The sequence below is a fragment of the Pelobates fuscus genome, chromosome 3, assembly GCF_036172605.1.
Source record: "Pelobates fuscus isolate aPelFus1 chromosome 3, aPelFus1.pri, whole genome shotgun sequence".
NCBI lineage: Eukaryota > Metazoa > Chordata > Amphibia > Anura > Pelobatidae > Pelobates > Pelobates fuscus.
Window position 1 is genome coordinate 296380602 of NC_086319.1, and position 20214 is coordinate 296400815.

The following is a 20214-nucleotide window of genomic DNA, read 5'->3' on the forward strand; positions in this document are numbered from 1 at the left end:
TTCCAAGCAGTTGATGTGTAACGACTTCTCCATGTCGGACCATCTGCCTCCTGTGGAAACGTCTCCACAACGAGCACCCCAGCCGTGCAAGCTGGCATCGGACTCTATCACTACGTCTGGGACAGAGCCGAAAATGGCTCTCCCGTTCCATGCCTCCATGTGTGCCAACCACCATTCTAACTCGTCTCTGGACTCCGCGTCCAAGCGTATCCGAGATTCGTAGGAGTGGCCCAGTCGAAGGTGCGACCCTTTGAGCCGTTGAAGGGCTCTGTAATGTAGTGGGCCCGGGAAGATCGCCTGAATAGAGGCTGCGAGGAGGCCAATAATTCTCGCCAATTGTCTTACTGACAAGTCTGAGACACGAAGAGCCCTCCGGATTTCCTTCCGAATGGCTTTCATCTTGGAATCCGGTAGAAACAAAAACTGTTGGACGGAATCCACTTTGAAGCCCAGGAATTCTATCGACTGGGCGGGGGTCAGGACCGATTTGTCCCAATTGATCAGAAATCCCAGACCTTGTAAAAGGTCGGTCGTCCAGTCCAAGTGTAGTAGGAGGTCCGCCCTCGACTGGGATAGGATCAGAATGTCGTCCAGGTAAATAATGAGGCGGACCCCTCGGGTTCGGAGGAATGCCACCACCGGCTTCAGGAGCTTGGTGAAGCACCAAGGAGCCGAAGAGAGACCGAAAGGCAGGCAGGTGAAGCGCCATCGTCGGCCATGCCAAGTGAAATGCAGGTAGTCCCTGCAGTCTGCGGCAATGGGAACCGTGAAGTAAGCGTCCTTCAGGTCCAGTTTGGCCAGCCAATCCGCTTGGCGTAGAAGGTCTCTGAGGCAGTGTATGCCCTCCATCTGGAAATGTTGGTATCGTAGGAAAGCATTGAGAGGGCGAAGATTTATCACGGGGCGAACTCCGCCTCCTTTCTTTGGTACAAGGAACAAGTTGCTCGTAAAGCCTCGTGCGGCGAACGGCAGTTCCTCTATTGCGCCCTTGGACAACATTTCCACGACTTCCGCGGAAATCATCTCGTCCTGATCTGGTGGAAGAGACAGTTCTCTGGGGGGATAAAACTGGACAGGCATAGAAACAAACTCTAGGCGATATCCCCTTACACACTGTAGTACCCAAGCATCTGAGGTCAGTGCCACCCACCTGTGATAAAACAAGGCCAACCTCCCCGCTACCTGAGCGGGAGGGGAAGAAGGGGTACTCACCGTAAGGACGTCTGTTAGGAGCGCCACTGCGGGGGTACCTGGAGCCCCAAGCTCTGCCTCTGGCTGGGAAGAAGGTGGGTGCTCTCGGGTCTTGGAAGCCTCGTGATGGAAAAAAGGAACCTCTGGGTGCTCGGAACGAGCCTCTGTAACCGCGGCCAGGCGGACGGTTCCTGCTACGCCCGGCCCCTCCAAAAACCTTGGGCGCGAACATGCGTTTCATGTTCGCTTGCGCCTTATCAATTGCGGTAAAGGTCTTCACATAGGAGCCCATGTCTTTGACAAAGGAGGAGCCGAACAGCAAGCCCTCCTCAGTCGGGTCAGGTTCTGTCACCGTCATAGCGGCCAGCTTAGGGTCGATCTTTAGGAGGATCGCCTTACGCCTCTCAGAGGACATAGCCGTATTAGCATTGCCCAGCAGGCATATAGCTCGCTGGACCCACCCGATGGCCACATCCATATCCAAAACGTAGTCTCCAGATTTGGCAGCTTCAAGAAGCTCGTATAACTTCGATAGGGGCCCCAGAGTATCCAGGATCTTGTCCTGGCACCCTTTCAGGGAGTGGTCAAGGCCCTTCTTGGGCTTCCAGCCCGACTTATTGAGGAATTGGGCAATTTGGGGGTCAATATCCGGGGTTTTGCCGGCGGCGCCGGGGAGGGAAGGCCTCGGGCATTCGGCGCGCAGTTTATTGCGGCCTTCTTTAGAGAGCGGGGTGCGAATACGCTTAGCCACGTATTGGGCAATATGGTCTGGGGGAACCCACTCAGCGGACCTGGGGTGCCGCAAGTCGTCAGGGTCGAACAGGGGGTTACCCTGCGGGTCAAGAATCGCCCTGGTATCCCCAGAGGCGTCTAATAAGTGGCCACTGGCCTTGGCAGAGGAGCCCGAGGGGGTCACGCCCGTAAGGGGCAAATCCTCGCCAGATTCACCTTCGTCAAAGGAGTCATATCCCATATGGTCGGACTCATCCTCCACACTCCGGTCGGTATCCGACCCATCATCTAGGGCTCTGGCCCTTTTCCATAGTCTAGCCTTTTTAGCCCGGCCAGGGGCTCTTTTGCGCGTGGGGTGCGCGCTATCAGTGACCGCTTCCAGCGTGTCATTCATGGCAGGTAGCACCTGCATCGAGGAGTGGGAGCCGACATTTTTGGATTTGGCCTTAGCCTTACGTGCCCCAGGCACTGTCTGGGCAGGGGAAGGGGACCCCCCACCCTGGGAAGTTGGGGTGGTTACTGTAGGTACAACCATAGAGTGCAGGGAGTGGGTAAATGAGGAGGAGACAGCCCCCATGGCCGAGGCAATAGCCTTCTGCAGGGAGGAAGCCATAGTGGCTTCAAGCAATGCTTGAAATTCCTGAGAGGCCATAGCACTCTCAGTAGTCTCCATGGTAAAGTCCCCAGAGGGATCTGTAGGCCCATCATCCCTATCCTGCATGCTGGCTATAGTTTGTAAGAGCGAACTTTAAAACTAACGAAATGGGGCAGGAGAGAACTAAAAGGGTTGAGTAACCCACAGAGAAAAAGCAATAAGAAATAGTCAGACCGTTAGTGTGCCCGGGAGGGATCGAGGCGACCGACTGCACGGCAACTAGGAGGCAGACCGCATGGAGGTCCGTCCAAAATGGCCGCCGCACGCGAGGGAAGTGCTCGCGGCCGTGCACCCGTCGGGGGAAGGGGCGCGTGCACTCTGCCCGCGCGGTAAGACCGTGGGCGGGCAGGGAAGTGCACGTAGCCGCGGTCGTGAAGCAAGGACCGGCCGCGGCAAAAATCACTGTTTGCACCCGCGAGGGAGCAAGGGAAAAAGCAGGGAGAGAAAAAATCTCCCGGTAAAGGGGAAAAACCCCCAGGGATCCCCAAGGCACACTAAGAGCACAACAAATAAAAACGATGCATATACATTTAAACAAGGGATGCATCAATAAACACAACACCAAAGTAAAATCAGTAAATGGCAATAATAACAAGAAATACCACAATCAAAGCACAACAAGTAAGAGAGCTAAACATGGATACTTAGCTGTCTGAGGAAGCAGCAAAGAAAGAGGGGGATTGTGGGAGACACAGGACTTATATAGCTACTTCCTCTGTTATGTGATTGGCTGACTGTTATGCCTGTTCAGTTTTTTTTCTTTCATTTTGACAATATTTATATTCCTCTATCTTTGCTGCTGAGGAAATAAAGAAAGAGTTATGCATAATATGAGCCTCCGTGTCTTTAATAAAATCCTGATTAAATATGGTGTACATCACTGGGTTCAAAGAGCTGTTACAGTATCCAAACCAGAAGAAAAATTATCAGGGGTGAACAGCTCGTACATATAGCAGAGAGGGTGTATATAAAAAAGAAAGGGAACCAGCAGATGACAAACACCTGAATGACTACAGACAAGAAAAATGTGAACCTCTTCTCACACTTTTAAGTTTACTCCCCGTTTCCTACCTTGAAGGATTGCTTCCCTGGTGGCCAGAGTGGTGGCTGAGGCTGTTGGGGGTTGCAGACTGGCAGTCTGGACCAGCCCTCCTCCTCTCTGCTTCCCTGGTGTGGTCACTCCCGCGCGGCTCTCTCTGGGAGGAAGTGACTCACGCAGTCACTTCCTCTCATGCTGCCGAAAGGAAAAGGGGCCCGGTCGTGCTGTTAAAGGGCCACAGAGTGCGACCGGGCCCCTGCTTACAAACGCCCACCGGGTGGCCCTTACTACATGGGCCACCCGGTGGGCCCCTGTGTGCGTTCCCAAGATCAGCATGCACTGGGGGCCCATGGGTGGAGGGCTGGAGGGAGAAAGTTGTGAAGGGCAGCGGGGCCCACGTGGCAGCTGCCTTGGGCCCCCACAGGTAAAAGGGCCCGGGGCAGCTGCCCCGTTTGCCCCGCGTTAAAGTCGGCCCTGACACTGGCACAGCCCTGCCGGCCACCACCAATGGGTAAACGGTCCTAATGGGCGAGGACCCACCGCAACTCTTCATATGGACTCCCAAAAAATACAGGGTGCTCCTTAAAACCACTTGCCCGGCAATCTTGAATTCAATAGAAGTATGGAACAAAACTGCCTTAAAACACCAGCTCATGAATAATCCCTCTCCCATGACACCGGTACTGCACAACAGAGCGTTCCCACCGGGATTACACACAAAAGCCTTTAAAGGCATAGATACACACACCTGTACCAAGAAAATCTGGTAATTACCTATGAATATCTCAAGACCCTAGCACCCCTGACGACCCGTGACTTTTTTCGCTATATTCAAATCCGAGATTTCGCCCACACCGCGGAGGTTAAGACGGTGTCAGGGATCTTACCTGGAGTGGGAGTCCGGCAGGCAGAGTTAAGGCACCCTTTGCAATTCGGCACAGACCGAGGGGACTCAGGACAGAAATCCCCAAGGCTGTGACACAGTACACTGGGGCTGAAATAACCAGTGCTTCCTGGAACGCAGTACAGACAAGGGAAATCCAGAAGAGTAGTCGGTAACAGAATCAGAAGTCAGGGCTGGCGGCAATCAGGCAAAAACAGTAGACGAGCAGGGGATCAAATCCAGGAGTCAGATAAACAGCAGTGAAACCAAACGGAACAGGAAACACGATCTGACAACGAGAACCAGACTTGCGGGGTTTAAATAGGAAGACTCAGCCAATGATCATGGAACCAGGAACAGGTGTGCAAATCCCAGGCAAACAGGCTCAGACTACAGGATACCAAGAACATCTAGAAACAGTCAAAGATGTGTGGAGCCCAATGTAAGGATCCTGACTGGGATGCAGACAACTCAGGTTCGATCCCAGCCAGAGCCAAATACACAATATTGTGTAAAGCACAATGATGATCCTGACAGACGGCTGTCTCAATACAAATCACCTTTTTTGAACGCATGTGTCTTAACGAACACATACCCTCGAAACTGATCACAACTCTATACAACCACATCAGCAGGGAGTCAGGGGAAAAGGGTACACTAACTTACACAGACAAGTGGGAAGCTGACCTGGGTGAGAAACTGGAGGGGGAGGAGTGGCGAGACATATGGGAAGCAAGCTCCAAGGTATCCATATGCACCACATTACAGGAAAAAATGTACAAAGTCCTATTCAGATGGTACACCACACCAACAAAACAATGCCACATGGGACTGAATTCACGCATTCTACAGAAAAAGCTGACGGCAGACCCTTGGGCTTGTCTCCTATCCCGGCCAACAGAAGGGCTAGACAAATATAGCCAGAAACTCTTAAACCTACTAAACCTGGCAGCACGTAGGGCCCTAGCACAACAATATTATATATCTGCTGATTTGCCCCTGCGGATTGCAGTATGTAGGGAGAACGATCCGTCCGCTACATAAAAGGATTTACGAACATGTTAACAATATACGCAAGGGATTTGAGCTACATAGTGTGTCCGCGCATTTCAAAAAATACCACAATAAAGATCCGAGCGGACTAACCTTTGTAGGGATACAAGAAGTACAAAAATCCTGGCGAGGAGGTGACCATATACAGCACATAGGTAGAGAGGAAATGAAATGGGTCCATAAATTGGGAACCCTGGAACCAATGGGTCTTAACATTGAATTTGATCTTTTTAATTTTTTATAAAAAAAATTTTTAGGATGTTTCTGAACTTTTCCATTATCTGTACTTCTTCTGTTTATAATGTTTTTTTAATCTATTTTGCTCTATTAGTAGGATGTGGGACATTACAATATAGCTGCTACTACATCTGGTATGAGGTTTTCTATTTAATTGTATTATAAAAATAATAATATATGTACCTATTTTACATTTACTTGTGTTTAGCTTGTGTTTATAATATTATTGCATATTAAAATGTTTTAAATTTCCTACACAGACAAGTGTGAAAATGCTAGTATTATTAGCCTTTATATTTTTTCATTTCAACACAAATGTGCCGTTTAGGCGATATGCCCAAAACAATAGAGACTGGACATTTTAATTATGGAGTCATCAGGTGACCCAGAACCAATAGACTTTCCTTTCAAGAAATCCACGCCCGGAAAGATCGTCATAAAAACGACAGGACAGCAGGATCCAACATGTGATCTGAGGAAGCCAATCTGGCGAAACGCGTCATCACGCACGACGTCACCACGTGATCGCTCCGAAACCCGGAAGTATTGACTCGAGGTGATAATACTTATCAACCGGCGGATACATATAGCACATATCGTGACCGCTGGACGAGGAGGATCATTTGGACTGGTGACTTAGAAGCTATTTTTATACATTTTATCACTTTGTGTGAATTACTTTTTAAATTCTTTATTCAAATAAAGTGCTTCAGAAGGATTTGTCTGCTGTCCTGAATACTAAAGGTCTCTGAGTCCTGAGATAAGAGGACTTCTGCCATCAGAGTTAGAGCAGACTTTTACTGCTCTACTTTTGTAAGTGTGAATTTTTCCCCTTACATATACTTTTAGTTTTAAAAACATATTATCCTATGATCTTTGTTTTTTGTGTTTGTTTTACATATTTGCATAGCCCTGAGGGGTGATCCACGCCAGTGGCGTAAAAATTGTGAGTGTGGATTTGCTACCCCATTTTCTTCACGTGTTGCACATTGCACATGCACTTTTAACAATAATATTGAGAATTATTATTGTATTGGACACTATTAAGTTATTTAAAGTCATAGCGCACCTTATTTTTCCTGCAATGTATGTATAGTGGTGTTTTTTGAGCTATTTTACACTTTAAGGTGCAGCTTTTTAATATTGCTTCACTTGTAATAAGTAAATATTTGTGTTCACTATCACTAAATATATAGCGCCTACTGTTTGCCTGTAGATATTTCTTTTATACCAAGTCAGAAACCCCACCTATAACGCCAGTGGCGTACACACAACCCATGGGGCCCCGGTGCGAAAACTGATCCGTGGGCCCCCCCGCGCGCGCGCTTACGCTGCGCGGGCAGGGGCCGCAACACATGGCGGCGGGCACCGGGTCGCAGGGCTGCGACCTGTGTGACCGCGGTATGTACGCCAGTGCATGCATAAACACATACACTTTAAGGACCACTACAGACACCCAGATCACATCAGCTCAATGAAGTGGTCTGGGTGCCAGGTCTCTAGTTTTAACCCTGCAGCTGAAAACATAGCCGTTTCAGAGAAACGGCTATGTTTCACTGAGGGTTAATCCAGCCTCTAGTGGCTGTCTCATTGACAGCCGCTAGAGGATTTTCTGCGATTCTCACTGTGAAAATCACAGTGAGAAGACGCTGAACGTCCATAGGAAAGCATTGAATAATGCTTTCCTATGGGCGGTTTGAATGCGCGCGTGGCTCTTGCCACGCATGCGTATTCGGAGCTGAGAGGCGGAGAGATTCCCAGCGCCAAGGGAGTCCGGCGCTGGAGAAAGGTAAGTGCTTAAGACACACACACACAGACTCTCATGAACAGACGCACACATTTACTGACAGACACACACTCAGTGACAGACATACATACACACTCACTAACAGATGCACACAAACATACTCAGTAACAGACACACACACACTAACACACACACACTAACATACACTCACACACACACTCTAAGACTAACACACACACGCTAACACACACTCACACACACTAACATACACTCACACACTAACACACTCACTAACACACACTCACACTCTAACACACACTCACACACTAACATACACTCACACACTAACATACACTCACACACACTAACATACACTCACACACACTAACATACACTCACACTCACAAACACACACTAACATACATTCACACACACTAACTCACACTCACACACTAACACACACTAACATACACTCAAACACACTAACATACACTCACACACACTAACATACACTCACACACACTAACATACACTCACACACACTAACATACACTCACACACACTAACATACACTCACACTCACACACTAACACACACTCACACTCTAACATACACTCACACACTAACATACACTCACACACTAACACTCACAAACACACACTAACATACACTCACACACACTAACATACACTCACACACACTAACATACACTCACACTCACAAACACACACACACTAACTCACACTCACACACTAACACACACTCACATACACTCACACACACTAACATACACTCACACTCACAAACACACACTCGCTAACACTAACATACACTCACACTCACAAACACACACTAACATACACTCACTAACACTAACATACACTCACACTCACAAACACACACTAACATACACTCACTAACACTAACATACACTCACAAACACACACTCACTAACATAATCTCACACTCACACACACACTCTAACACACACTCACTAACACTAACATACACTCACACTCACAAACACACACTCACACCCTAACACACACTCACTAACACTAACACACACTCACTAACACTAACACACTCTAACACACACTCACACTCTAACACATACTCACTAACACTAACATACACTCACAAACACACACTCACACTCTAACACACACTCACTAACACTAACAAACACATACTAACATACACTCACACTCTAACACACACTCACTAACACTAACACTCACAAACACATTTTTTTTTTTAAATCCCCCCAGCCTCCTTACCTGTGGGAGAGCTGAGGGGATTCCCTGGGGTCCAGTGGTGCTGCTGGGCTCCTGGGGGGCCGGTCACCCGGTGGGCAGGCAGGCTGGCGGGCGCGCGAGGGAGCACTGTCTCCTGAGTGCTAACTCTTCAGCTCCCTCGCGCGCCGCGTACTGATGCCGGAGCCGGAAGATGACGTCATCTTCCGGCTCCGGCATCAGTGCGGTGCGCGAGGGAGCTGAAGAGGAAGCACCCAGGAGACAGTGCTCCCTCGCGCGCCCGCAGTACCGGCCAGCCGGATGACAGCAGGGCCAGCCTCGGGGGGCCCGGAGGTGGCCGGCTCTTGGGCCCCCCAGGAGAAGAGGCTGGCCCAGTGACATACATACCGGGTCGCAGGGCGGCCGGGCCCCCTGGTGGGCCGGGCCCGGTCGCAGCCGCGACCCCTGCGACCCCGGTATGTACGCCACTGTATAACGCTAGTAAAGACAAAAATCAGAGACAACTGTCTGATGGACAGATTAACGGCCCAGGTGCGAAACACCACTACCACTTACCAAAAAGTATGGGAATTATGGGAACAATTCGACATCTGACTGCTGGGGGAACCCCAGATCACATAGGCAGGACCAACACAGAGACAAAGTATTACACAACACAGAAGGGTACAATACGAAACGAACACAGTCGACGCATACACACAACAACACGCAAAACGGATCACTTAGCCTCATACAATAATAATACGTGACATATGTTTATTACGATTCATCTGTTTATTTTCTGTACGTTCTCTATACATGATATACATGTTTTATGTTACAAAAAAAAATCAAAAAAATCTGACGGTTACCAAGATACCACCGGGCTTCTGCGTAAGCCACACAATGCATACCGATCGCAATATCACTGTCTTAACCAAAACAAAGAATTGAAAAAAAAAATAAGTGCTGGTGGGATGGAGCACACTAGCTGCTTCTCATACACTCTAACTAAGCATTTAGTGTTGAAAATGATTGGAATGCGCTAGATTGGTCCCTCAGACAATAAGTAAAAGTCAAGAATAAGACATCACCAGTAATGCAACCACATAAATGATAAATTGAACATAGATGCCTAATAGAGCGTCTAAAAAGGGAGACATTGTTTGACCATTATTTCTATTTAAAGGTACATCAAAAACATTCACAAAATGCTTGCTACTTTTTATTAAATCTATAATTAGGTTTTAAGGTGATACAGAACTGAGCCGCATAACACATTATATCTAGATAGATTACCATCTACATCATAGACCTGGAACAGGAATCTCAGTTTATCTGTTTCATTTCCATGTATTAGGAGATTGAGGGCCTTCAGTAATTCGTCCAGACTGATCGACCCACTCCCATCTGAATCGAACAGGGAGAAGAAACGCTCTGCAAAAAAGGACTGAGAGCAGAAATAGCTGGAGTCAGTATGAGAGCTATAACATTTATTACATGGAGCAGTCATGCTGATATTCTCACAATTGCCCTGAAATGTAATTAATAAATCTACTACTAGACTACTAGTATTTTACTTCTGCAGCAAAGCACTTCAGCTTGCTTTCAATAGAAATTAGCACTTTTATAATTGGGCAGAAAAATCTCCAATCAGACAGCCAGGGAGCTTTTCTTATACTGTGTGCTAGCACGTGCCTGCCTCTCCCCTTCTCAATAAGCTATATTACAAGTATTATATAATAAAAAATATTCTCAATAAGAAGCCTCTGATTGGTGTATTCCCCAGTACAGGGTGAAACGAAAGTATGTGGTGGGGATCCTCCAGCCTGGGACTGTGGGTGTACAACAGCTATCCCGTTCCCCCCCTCTGGACCGGCGGGGGATATCCCGTTCCCCACTAGGAGTGAAGCAAACACGCACCTGAAGTAGCGCTGAGACTGCTCACGCTGTAGCAGCTCACTCTCGTGATACAGTCCAAATGGCCGGCGCAGCCGAGAAGCAAACTGCAGTGGACTGGCAAACCAAGTTCCTGACAGTCTTTGATGAGCTATGTACAGGCTCAGGCACTGAGGGTAGTGGTGTTGTGGAGACAGGCTTGGAGACTATGGTGAGACCGAATAGAAAGCAGTTGTTGGGGGATTCCATCATAAGAGGTGTGGAGATGGACAATGGTGATCTTGTGAGATGTCTTCCCGGAGCTACTGCTCACAGAGACAGGAGACGTATTTGTAATATTGTTAAGCAAGCAAAGCAGGGAGGGGAATTTGATGTACTTCTCCATCTAGGGACAAATTACTTGGCTTGCAATGAGGTTTCAGAGGTTAAGGAAGTTTTTAGTGTTTTTGCCAATGATATACAGCAGGTTGCTTCCACACTGTCATTCTCTGAAGTTCTGCCTGTGCATAACACTCAGAACGACAGGCGGATGCGTATTAGGGACTTTAACTTGTGGCTTGGTGAATGGTGTCGGGAGCAAGGATTTGGCTTTATTTCTCATGGTAGCTCTGTTTGGAATGGAAATAAACTGTACAAAAAAGATGGTTTGAATCTTTCTCAAAAGGGAACAAATGTTCTCAGTGAGCAGTTCAGAGGTTTTGCTAGGATGTATTTAAATTAGGAGGGGGAGGTGGGGGGGGGGGCGGGCAAAAGAGTGATAAAACATCACTCCAATTGCCCCCCAAAACAAGGACAGAAGGTGCCTTTAGCAAGTGTGTTAAAAAATTACAAGCTTAGAGTTATGTCTACAAATGCTCGCAGTTTAGGGAATAAGATCCATGAAGTTGTGGCAATAATGGCAACTGATACTGTAGATTTAGTCGCTGTTACTGAGACATGGTATAATGAGAAAAATGACTGGGACATAGCAATACCAGGGTACTTTTTATATAGAAAAGACAGGGAAGGCAAGAAAGGGGGAGGGGTGGCCCTGTATGTGAAGGATAGCATAAAATCTAGCCTAATAAAAGTTAGTGAGGCGAACATAGAGTCCGTTTGGGTTACGTTAGAATTTGGTAATCACACAGTAATGCGTGTAGGTGTGATTTATAGGCCCCCAAAACAAATAGAAGAGTTAGATAATCTACTAGTTGAGGAAATAGCTAAAATGACAATGAAGGGGGAAGTTATCATCATGGGTGACTTTAATCTTCCTGATGTGAATTGGGATTGTCTCTAAAACAAGTCGTTGAGGAGCCAACTCGTAAAGAGGCCATACTAGATTTAGTGTTAACAAATGGAGATTTGGTATCAGATATTACTGTAGGTGAAAGTTTAGGATCCAGTGATCATCAGTCAATGTGGTTTAATATAATAACAGTGACTCACACCACACAACAAAAGTTTTAGACTTTAAAAAAACAGACTTTTCTAAAATTAGAATATGTGTAAAGGAGTCATTATCAGATTGGAGCAATTTACATGGAGTCCAAGAGAAATGGGATTATTTAAAAGTTGCACTACTGAAGGCAACAGAAAATTACTTTAGGCTTGTGAGTAAAAGCAAAAAATTCAAGAAACCACTGTGGTACTCCGCAGAAGTGTCCAAAATAGTGAACTAAAAGTTATCATTTAGTAATTATAAAATAAACCAGAGTGAGGAAGACAGAATGATCTATAAGATTAGGCAGAAAGAGGCTAAGCAAGTTATAAGAGCTTCCAAATCTCACACAGAAGAGAAAATAGCACAGTCAGTAAAAAAAGAGGACAAAACATTTTTTAGATACATAAATGAGAAAAGAAAAATAAAACAAGGATTAGTTAGATTAAAAACAAAAGAAGGAATGTATGTAGATGAGGATAAAGGTCTAGCTGACTGCCTCAATGAATATTTTTGTTCAGTATTTACAGAGGAAAATGAAGGAAAGGGACCTCAGTTAGGAAAAAGGACAAATAAGTAATTTATTACATGTGAGTTTTACAGAGGAAGAGGTTATATTTCAACTGTCAAAAGTAAAGACAAATAAGTCAATGGGACCTGATGGAATACACCCAAAGTTATTAAAAGAGCTTGGTGGTGTACTAGCAAAACCATTAACAGATTTATTTAACCAATCATTGTTAACAGGAGTAGTCCCAGAAGATTGGAAGTTAGCGAATGTTGTGCCCATTCACAAGAAAGGTAGTAGGGAGGAGTCGGGCAACTATAGGCCAGTAAGCCTTACTTCAGTAGTGGGGAAAGTAATGGAAACCATGTTAAAGGATAGGATTGTTGAACATCTAAAAATACATGGATTTCAAGATCAGAGACAACATGGGCTTACTTCAGGGAGATCATGCCAAACTAATCTTATTTAATTTTTTGATTGGGTAACTAAAATAATAGATCAGGGTGGTGCTTACCTATATTTCAGTAAGGCTTTTGACACTGTTGCACATAGAAGGCTTATCAATAAATTGCAATCTTTAAGTTAGGATTCCAATATTGTTGAATGGGTAAGTGACATGCAACAGAGGGTTGTAGTCAATGGAGTATATTCAAAGCTTGGGCTTGTCACCAGTGAGGTACCTCAGGGATCTGTACTTGGACCCATTCTCTTTAATATTTTTATCAGTGATATTGCAGAAGGTCTTGATGGTAAGGTATGTCGTTTTGCTGATGATACTAAGATATGTAACAGGGTTGATGTCCCAGGAGGCATAAGCCAAATGGCAAATGATTTAGGTAAACTAGAAAAATGGTCAGAGTTGTGGCAACCCAAGGGCAGAGTACAGAATATTTGATAGAGTCCTAACCTCAACATTGAGGAAAGGGATTTAGGGGTGATTATTTCTGATGACTTAAAGGTAGGCAGACAATATAATAGAGCAGCAGGAAATGCTAGCAGAATGCTTGGTTGTATAGGGAGAGGTATTAGCAGTAGAAAGGGGGAAGTGCTCATGCCATTGTACAGAACACTGGTGAGACCTCACTTGGAGAATTGTACGCAGTACTGGAGACCGTATCTTCAGAAGGATATTGATACTTTAGAGAGAGTTCAGAGAACGGCTACTAAACTGGTTCATGGATTGCAGGATAAAACTTACCAGGAAAGGTTAAAGGATCTTAACATGTATAGCTTGGAGGAAACACGAGACAGGGGGGATATGATAGAAACATTTAAATACATAAAGGGAATCAACACAGTAAAGGAGGAGACTATATTTCAAAGAAGAAGAACTACCACAACAAGAGGACATCGTTTTAAATTAGAGGGGCAAAGGTTTAAAAATAATATCAGGAAGTATTACTTTACTGACAGGGTAGTGGCTGCATGGAATAGCTGAAGTATATAAGAGCACTACCTGAGTACAGCAGACATTAGAATCTTGAGATTGGCAGACTTTATTAAATCATTTTATAAACAAGATGTATAAAAGGCATTCTTAATCGAATAAGAGTTAATTTTTAATTGTTTAATAGCAAACCTGCCTCTTTTACTTTTAGTGCTGTTTTGAATTCGTCAAGGTCAATTTCCTTGTCTTTTCCAGCAATGGTTTCAAACTGCTTAGTCATCCACTCCAGCCACTTAGAGTCTTCCTCTGAGCTCATGTTCCTAAAATATTAACTAACAAAGACAATTAAAATTGTAGGTAAAATCAACAATATAAAAGTTAGCCATTTATGTGTCACTTTTCTTGACAGATATTTGTTTTTCTTAAATGTTAGTAAAAAATGCAAGTCCAAAATAGAGGCACCACTTTACTGTGAGTGTTCATTAACCAATCACCTGTTAAATCATTGCAAAATACATATTAGTCCAGAAAAACCTCCACGTATCTAACCCTACAGCACCTACTTTTTAAACTTGTTTTGTCAATTAGTTTTGTTATTGAGGTTATCTCAGACACTATAACTAAAATGCATGAGATCAAGTTGAGCATTGATATATCAGTACAGCAGGAAATATGATAAAAGAGACCAGCGTGGCGATGGAGAAAAGGTAAGTAAAGCTCACCTTTTCATGCACTTGGAGAGGGCCTGGGAACCTAAACAATGAACAGGTTTGTATTCCGAATAGTGTTCCTTTAAAAAAACGGGCCCTGATTTTAAACATCCAGGCCCGAATTTTAACCATCCAGGTTCAAATTTCAGCTGACGGCTTTTAATTCAGCTCACCAAATGCAAGCACAATCAGAGATGCTTTGCAAAATTACATATTGTGAACAATGGCCTAAACGGCCTTGTACCAGTGTGAATGGTTTTGCCCTATTCAGTACGGGTCCGTTTGGACATTAGTGAATAACAATGACAGTGTTTACCTGCCTGTTAAATTTCCCCACAAAAATGTGTGAAAAAACATACACACACAAATAAAAAAAACAGATGATTAGATTTTGATTAGTTGGTGATAAAATGGTTAAGTGAAAGTCTACTTTTTACAAATATGTACATTTGTATAGTGATTTTGTATTCTTTGCTGGTTATTAAAGTCATTCTGTCGACAGATCAAATTTGGCAAAAGTTTAGCTTTAAAGGGACACTGTAGGCTCAATGGGCTGAAGTGGTCTAGGTGCCAACGCTCATCACCCTTAACCCTGCAAGTGTAATTGTTGCAGTTTTTATAAACTGCAATAGTTACCTTGCAGGGTTAAGTACTCCTCTAGTGGCTGACTACCAGACAGTTTGGTAGTCAGCCATTAGAGGCACTTCTGGGTTCTTAGACGACTTTTGGTCGTCTTAATGATGCTGGACCTCTTTACGATATGCATGAGGACCTCCAGCGTCACCGGAATCCCAATAGGAAAGCACTGAATAATGCTTTCCTTTGGGGAGGTCAAATGTGTGAGTCTGCAATTGCCGCGCATGCGCATTATGTCTCCCCCCGCTGGCGGACGTTGGTGGGGGGAAGTGTGGGCGGAGCTTGACCCAGAGCCGAGGGACATCGGCGCTGGATTTAGGTAAGTGTCTGAAGGGGTTTTAACCCCTTCAGCGATGTGGGATGGGAGGTGGGAGGGAGAGGAGCACTGCAGGAGCCTATAGTGCCAGGAAAACGGGTTTGTTTACCTGGCACTAGAGAATCCATTTAAACAACACTCCTTCGGAATATTTGTTCTATTCTATAACATCCAAACATTTTATCAAATCCTAAACAAATGAGACATTTTCAGAATCAGGACTAAAACAAGTACATTTATTTAAATTATTTTTCTTCAGTTGCAGTATTTTCCCATAATTTTATTTACACAGACAGGGTTATTTTACTAAAGTGAGAATTCAAAGTGAATTCAACAGCTAAACTGAAAGCTACTGAAAGCTGACATAGAGAATTTTTCTAGTTCGGCTACTTTGACCTTAGATTTGAAATTCACTGTCAATTCACTGTTCACCTTAGTGAATAACCCTGTTAGTGTAGTGTTATATAACATAGCTGGTATCAGAAGAAAGTCCCATCTGTCTACTATCAGGAATTGAAAGTGATTTTGAAATGTAAGACCAAAATAGCCCAATGACATCATATTCCGGCTCCAGCATCAGTACAAAGTGTGCAAGCGTGCTGGGAAATCAGTGCAGGGAGCTTCCAGCAGCCACCTCACCACCCACACTGCAACAACCCACCGCACAGTACCAGAACAGGTACCTACCTGCGAGCAGTGCTCTGACACATCCCTGCCGAACCATTGCAAAAAAAATGTAAAGTTTTAAAAATCAACTCTATTGGCATTGTAAAGGCTACTGATAAGTATGTGTTAGAAAAAACAAATCTGTAATGATTATATCTGCAGTTTCCATTCTGCTCTTTATTGATGACTGGAGATGCAGCTGGTTTTAAACAGAGCATGCCATCTCATGGGATGAAATGGGTAGAACCCAAAGAGGCAGGAGGAGGGGCAGTGCCCCACATTGTAACTTCCCCAGCCGCCAATAGATCACTTAAACCCCTGATCCTTAAAGGTTTTAAATTACTGTTGAAAAGTACTGTTGAAAAGGTAAACACATACATTATATGATTACATAGCACCATCTAGTGTTCCATTGCTGGTTTAACAAAAATCAGGATTATAGAGAATGGAAGCGCATGTGAAAAATATTTATTAGAATTGTTTGCAGTATTCATAACTGTTTTAAGTCCCCCAAAAAAGAGATAAATATTTGCTTCTATTCATAGGAGAATATAGATTTTAGTCCACTGAATATTTTTGGGCACGTTTCTAACAGATTAAAGCGAGCTGGGAAATAAAATAAAAAAACAGTTTTTTAAATAAAATTCTTGCTGACAAATTCCCCCTTCCCCTACCCCAAGAAAGCAAAAGCCCCTACTCCAATAAAGCAAAAGCTTACCTTCAACCCAGCGCCAAAGACATGTTCACCCTGTAGCCAGATCCTCCACAGGTGATGTCACTCCTACTCACTACAGGGGGAGGGACGTCCTCGAGGACAGGCTGAGTGGAGGACTTGGGCATCACATACAGGGGGTGTGCCACCATTGGTAATCTGATACCAAATATGCACAGAATTAACATAAACCAGTCTGGAAATCTCATTGCTGCCAATAAGGCTGCTGGATGTGGCAGTGCTATGTCATTTAACTCTTTATATGCAGCATTTGAAACAGAATCACTAAAGTGGTCATAATGGTCAAAGTAACCCTTTAAAGCAGGGGTGCTGCTTTGTAGAGTTGGTGTAGAACTACAATTCCCATGATGCTTTACATGCTTTTTAGAATGACAATGCATCATGGAAGCTGTAGTTTTAAATAATCTGGGCATTTAACTTTTGGGCAATCCTGCTTTAAAGGAACACTTTAAGCACCAGCTCTACTACAGCTTAATGTGTGCGCTGCGTATGAAGACGCTGAATGCTTCTTAGATAGATGCATTGAGCTAATGCATCTCTGTGAGGAGATTCCGGTTGGTGCGGACATTGCCATGTATGTATACTAGTCTCTCAATGTTTTCTTATGGGGAAGCATTGTATTTGGCTGAGAACATCATCATTTATGATCAGTTGGGGTGGAGCATTACACCCAGGGTAGGCAACCATTGGAACTCCAAATGTTGTGGACGATATCTTCACTGATGCTCTGCCAGCATAATCGCTGTATGAGCATTATGGGACATGTAGTCCACAACATCTGCCGTGTCGAGGGTTGCCTACTCCTGCATTACACACTAACAGACAAACACAGGTATTAATATATACTGCCAGACACATACTGTGATTTGCGATATACATGCAGCTATACACATGTGTACATTTATACATGTGTATACAGAGCTGAGTACGTAATGAATAATGTATATGTAACAAGATTACAGATATTGACAAATGTTATTTATTTAAAAAATTTTTGCTTATATGTAACTTCATTATTTGGTACATAATTGTTTTTCATTTTTCTGCCCAACCAAAAAGTTTTGTTTTTAATTCCATAAAAAAATGTGCTATCTATGCATAACTAAATAAAAACTATATTTAAACCTTACTTTCCAGAACACCCCAAACACTCAGAATATGGGGTGCTTGGTGGTGAAGGGGTTAAAAAGATGCAACACATAAGGGGTTATATATAAAAAATTAATTTTGAAACCTTCCACATGCACAACATCCAAATATATAAAACTCGCATTTTCATACATACATTTAGTACTTTTTCTGTTTTTACTTGACATATTTGTCAGTTGAATGTGATATTATTTGCTCCTCAGCAATTGCTTACCCAGAACAAAAAATTCTGCTACAGCTTAGAGGCTTTCGATTTTTTAGAAAACTTGGTGCAAATTTCCAACTGTTATTATTTTATATAGACCTCGCCAAAATTGTGGTCTAAAAATATATCAAAAAGACAAAAGATATGAATATATACGCGCAAAATAATGATAGAAAATGTAAATGCAACACTTTTATACAGAACTTCTGTCGTACTTAGAATACTTCCATCTTCAAGATAAGGCAAATAAAAACTGAGACCTACAGTTGATCCAACAAAAATCTAATCCTTTTGATTTGGGAGTTTAATTGCCTGTTATTTGTTCAATATTTTATATGTTTAATACTTGGTAAATTATTTCTCCATAGGTTAGAATGTTGCAAGAAGTTGGAGACTTCTAGGCCCCTATTTGGAGAACCCGTTGGTGAATTGGCTGGAAGACAGAAAAAGTGTAGACACCAAAAAATGAAATAGAGGGTGATGATGACCCTATAAATGAAATAATAAGTTCTGTTGCACATGACCCCCCAATAAAAAAAAAATACAATATATGTATATAGGTGTGTATATAAGAGAACCATTAAAACAATGACTGCAAAAAGCTACGCATATATCACTACTTTACTGCTATCTTGTACATTACATTACATTATGTTTACCTAATCGTTAAGCTAATGGCTCACGAGAAATGCTTATTGTCTATAACACGTGCAGCACTATTGCCATTCATGTTATATCTGTGCCTAATCGTTATACAGTACTATTTTCCTTAATCACTCATGCTATATGTTGTACGTTAGGTTGAGCTTAAAGCTGGTGTCAGTATGCACACTGCAGCGACCTGATTACCTTTACCGAGAATTTAACTACGACCTTTATATGCACAGATCTTTATGATCCAACTCACTGTTATTATGCGGACCTTGTGAAATAAGCTTATGTTTTTAGCCTGTTTCCTTAACATGTTATCCTGTTTCAAAAAAAAAAATGTGCAACTGTATATTACCACGACTTTGTAAGCATCACTTCACCTGTGCCTGCTGTCGTGGCACCACAGGAATGTCTGTTAATCTTATTTGCACCAAAAATAAAGAATTAAAAAACAAAAAACAAAAAAAAAACAATGACTGCATCTGTTATGACCACTGGCCACTTGATGTGAAGTATGACGCTACAAAGTGTCTCAAAACCTTGTACATAAAAAGCTTTCAACATGAACTAAACCCATTTAACTCACTGTTTCAGATTCTCCACAGGGAATCATTATGATGCCATATGCCAAATGTAATCAATGCATGTACCTTGTTTTGCATATGCCCATTGAGTACATGACAATATAATCACAGTTGTACCAGACAGTATTACCCTGTCTGGAGCACCTGTGTTTAGAGACATAAATACTATGTCCTCTGGCCCTGACAGTCTCATGTCCATGCGTTCCCAGCAGGGGGAGGGAAGACAGGAATGACAAGAGACTGCCTGTGGTGTGACAGCTGTTTCCAGAAGGAAATCATCCTATTACTGAACAATTACAGTGTGTTTGCAAACTAAACTGACTGGGCCTGAAAGTTATGGCGTTCTATGCCGTCCTATACAGAGTGGGATTTGTAGTTGTTAGGGTGACATGGAACATCCTGTCGTCACTTTACCCTCATTCTCCCCCAGCATTAGTACCTAATTTGCCAATGCAGGGACCTGCCTAGCAACTGAGGCAGTTCCTGGGATCCAATCTGCATCAGCCGACCACTTTTCTCAGTTATAACCCTTTTTAAGCTTTTATCCCTTTCATGCTATTTCCAACCACAGCACTTTG

The 20214-nt window shown here is 43.7% G+C and overlaps 1 protein-coding gene across 1 annotated transcript in view; it reads right to left on the reverse strand.

Moving 5' to 3' along the window:
- NOX5 (NADPH oxidase 5) overlaps positions 1 to 14302 on the reverse strand; it is a 60139-nt gene extending 45837 nt beyond the window's left edge. The window contains exons 1-2 of the mRNA XM_063448733.1: positions 14183 to 14302; positions 10072 to 10222 (exon numbers count right to left, since the gene is read on the reverse strand). Coding sequence (XP_063304803.1) covers positions 10072 to 10222; positions 14183 to 14302 — 271 coding nt within the window. The remainder of the gene's footprint in view (positions 1 to 10071; positions 10223 to 14182) is intronic.
- Positions 14303 to 20214: the final 5912 nt, after the last annotated feature.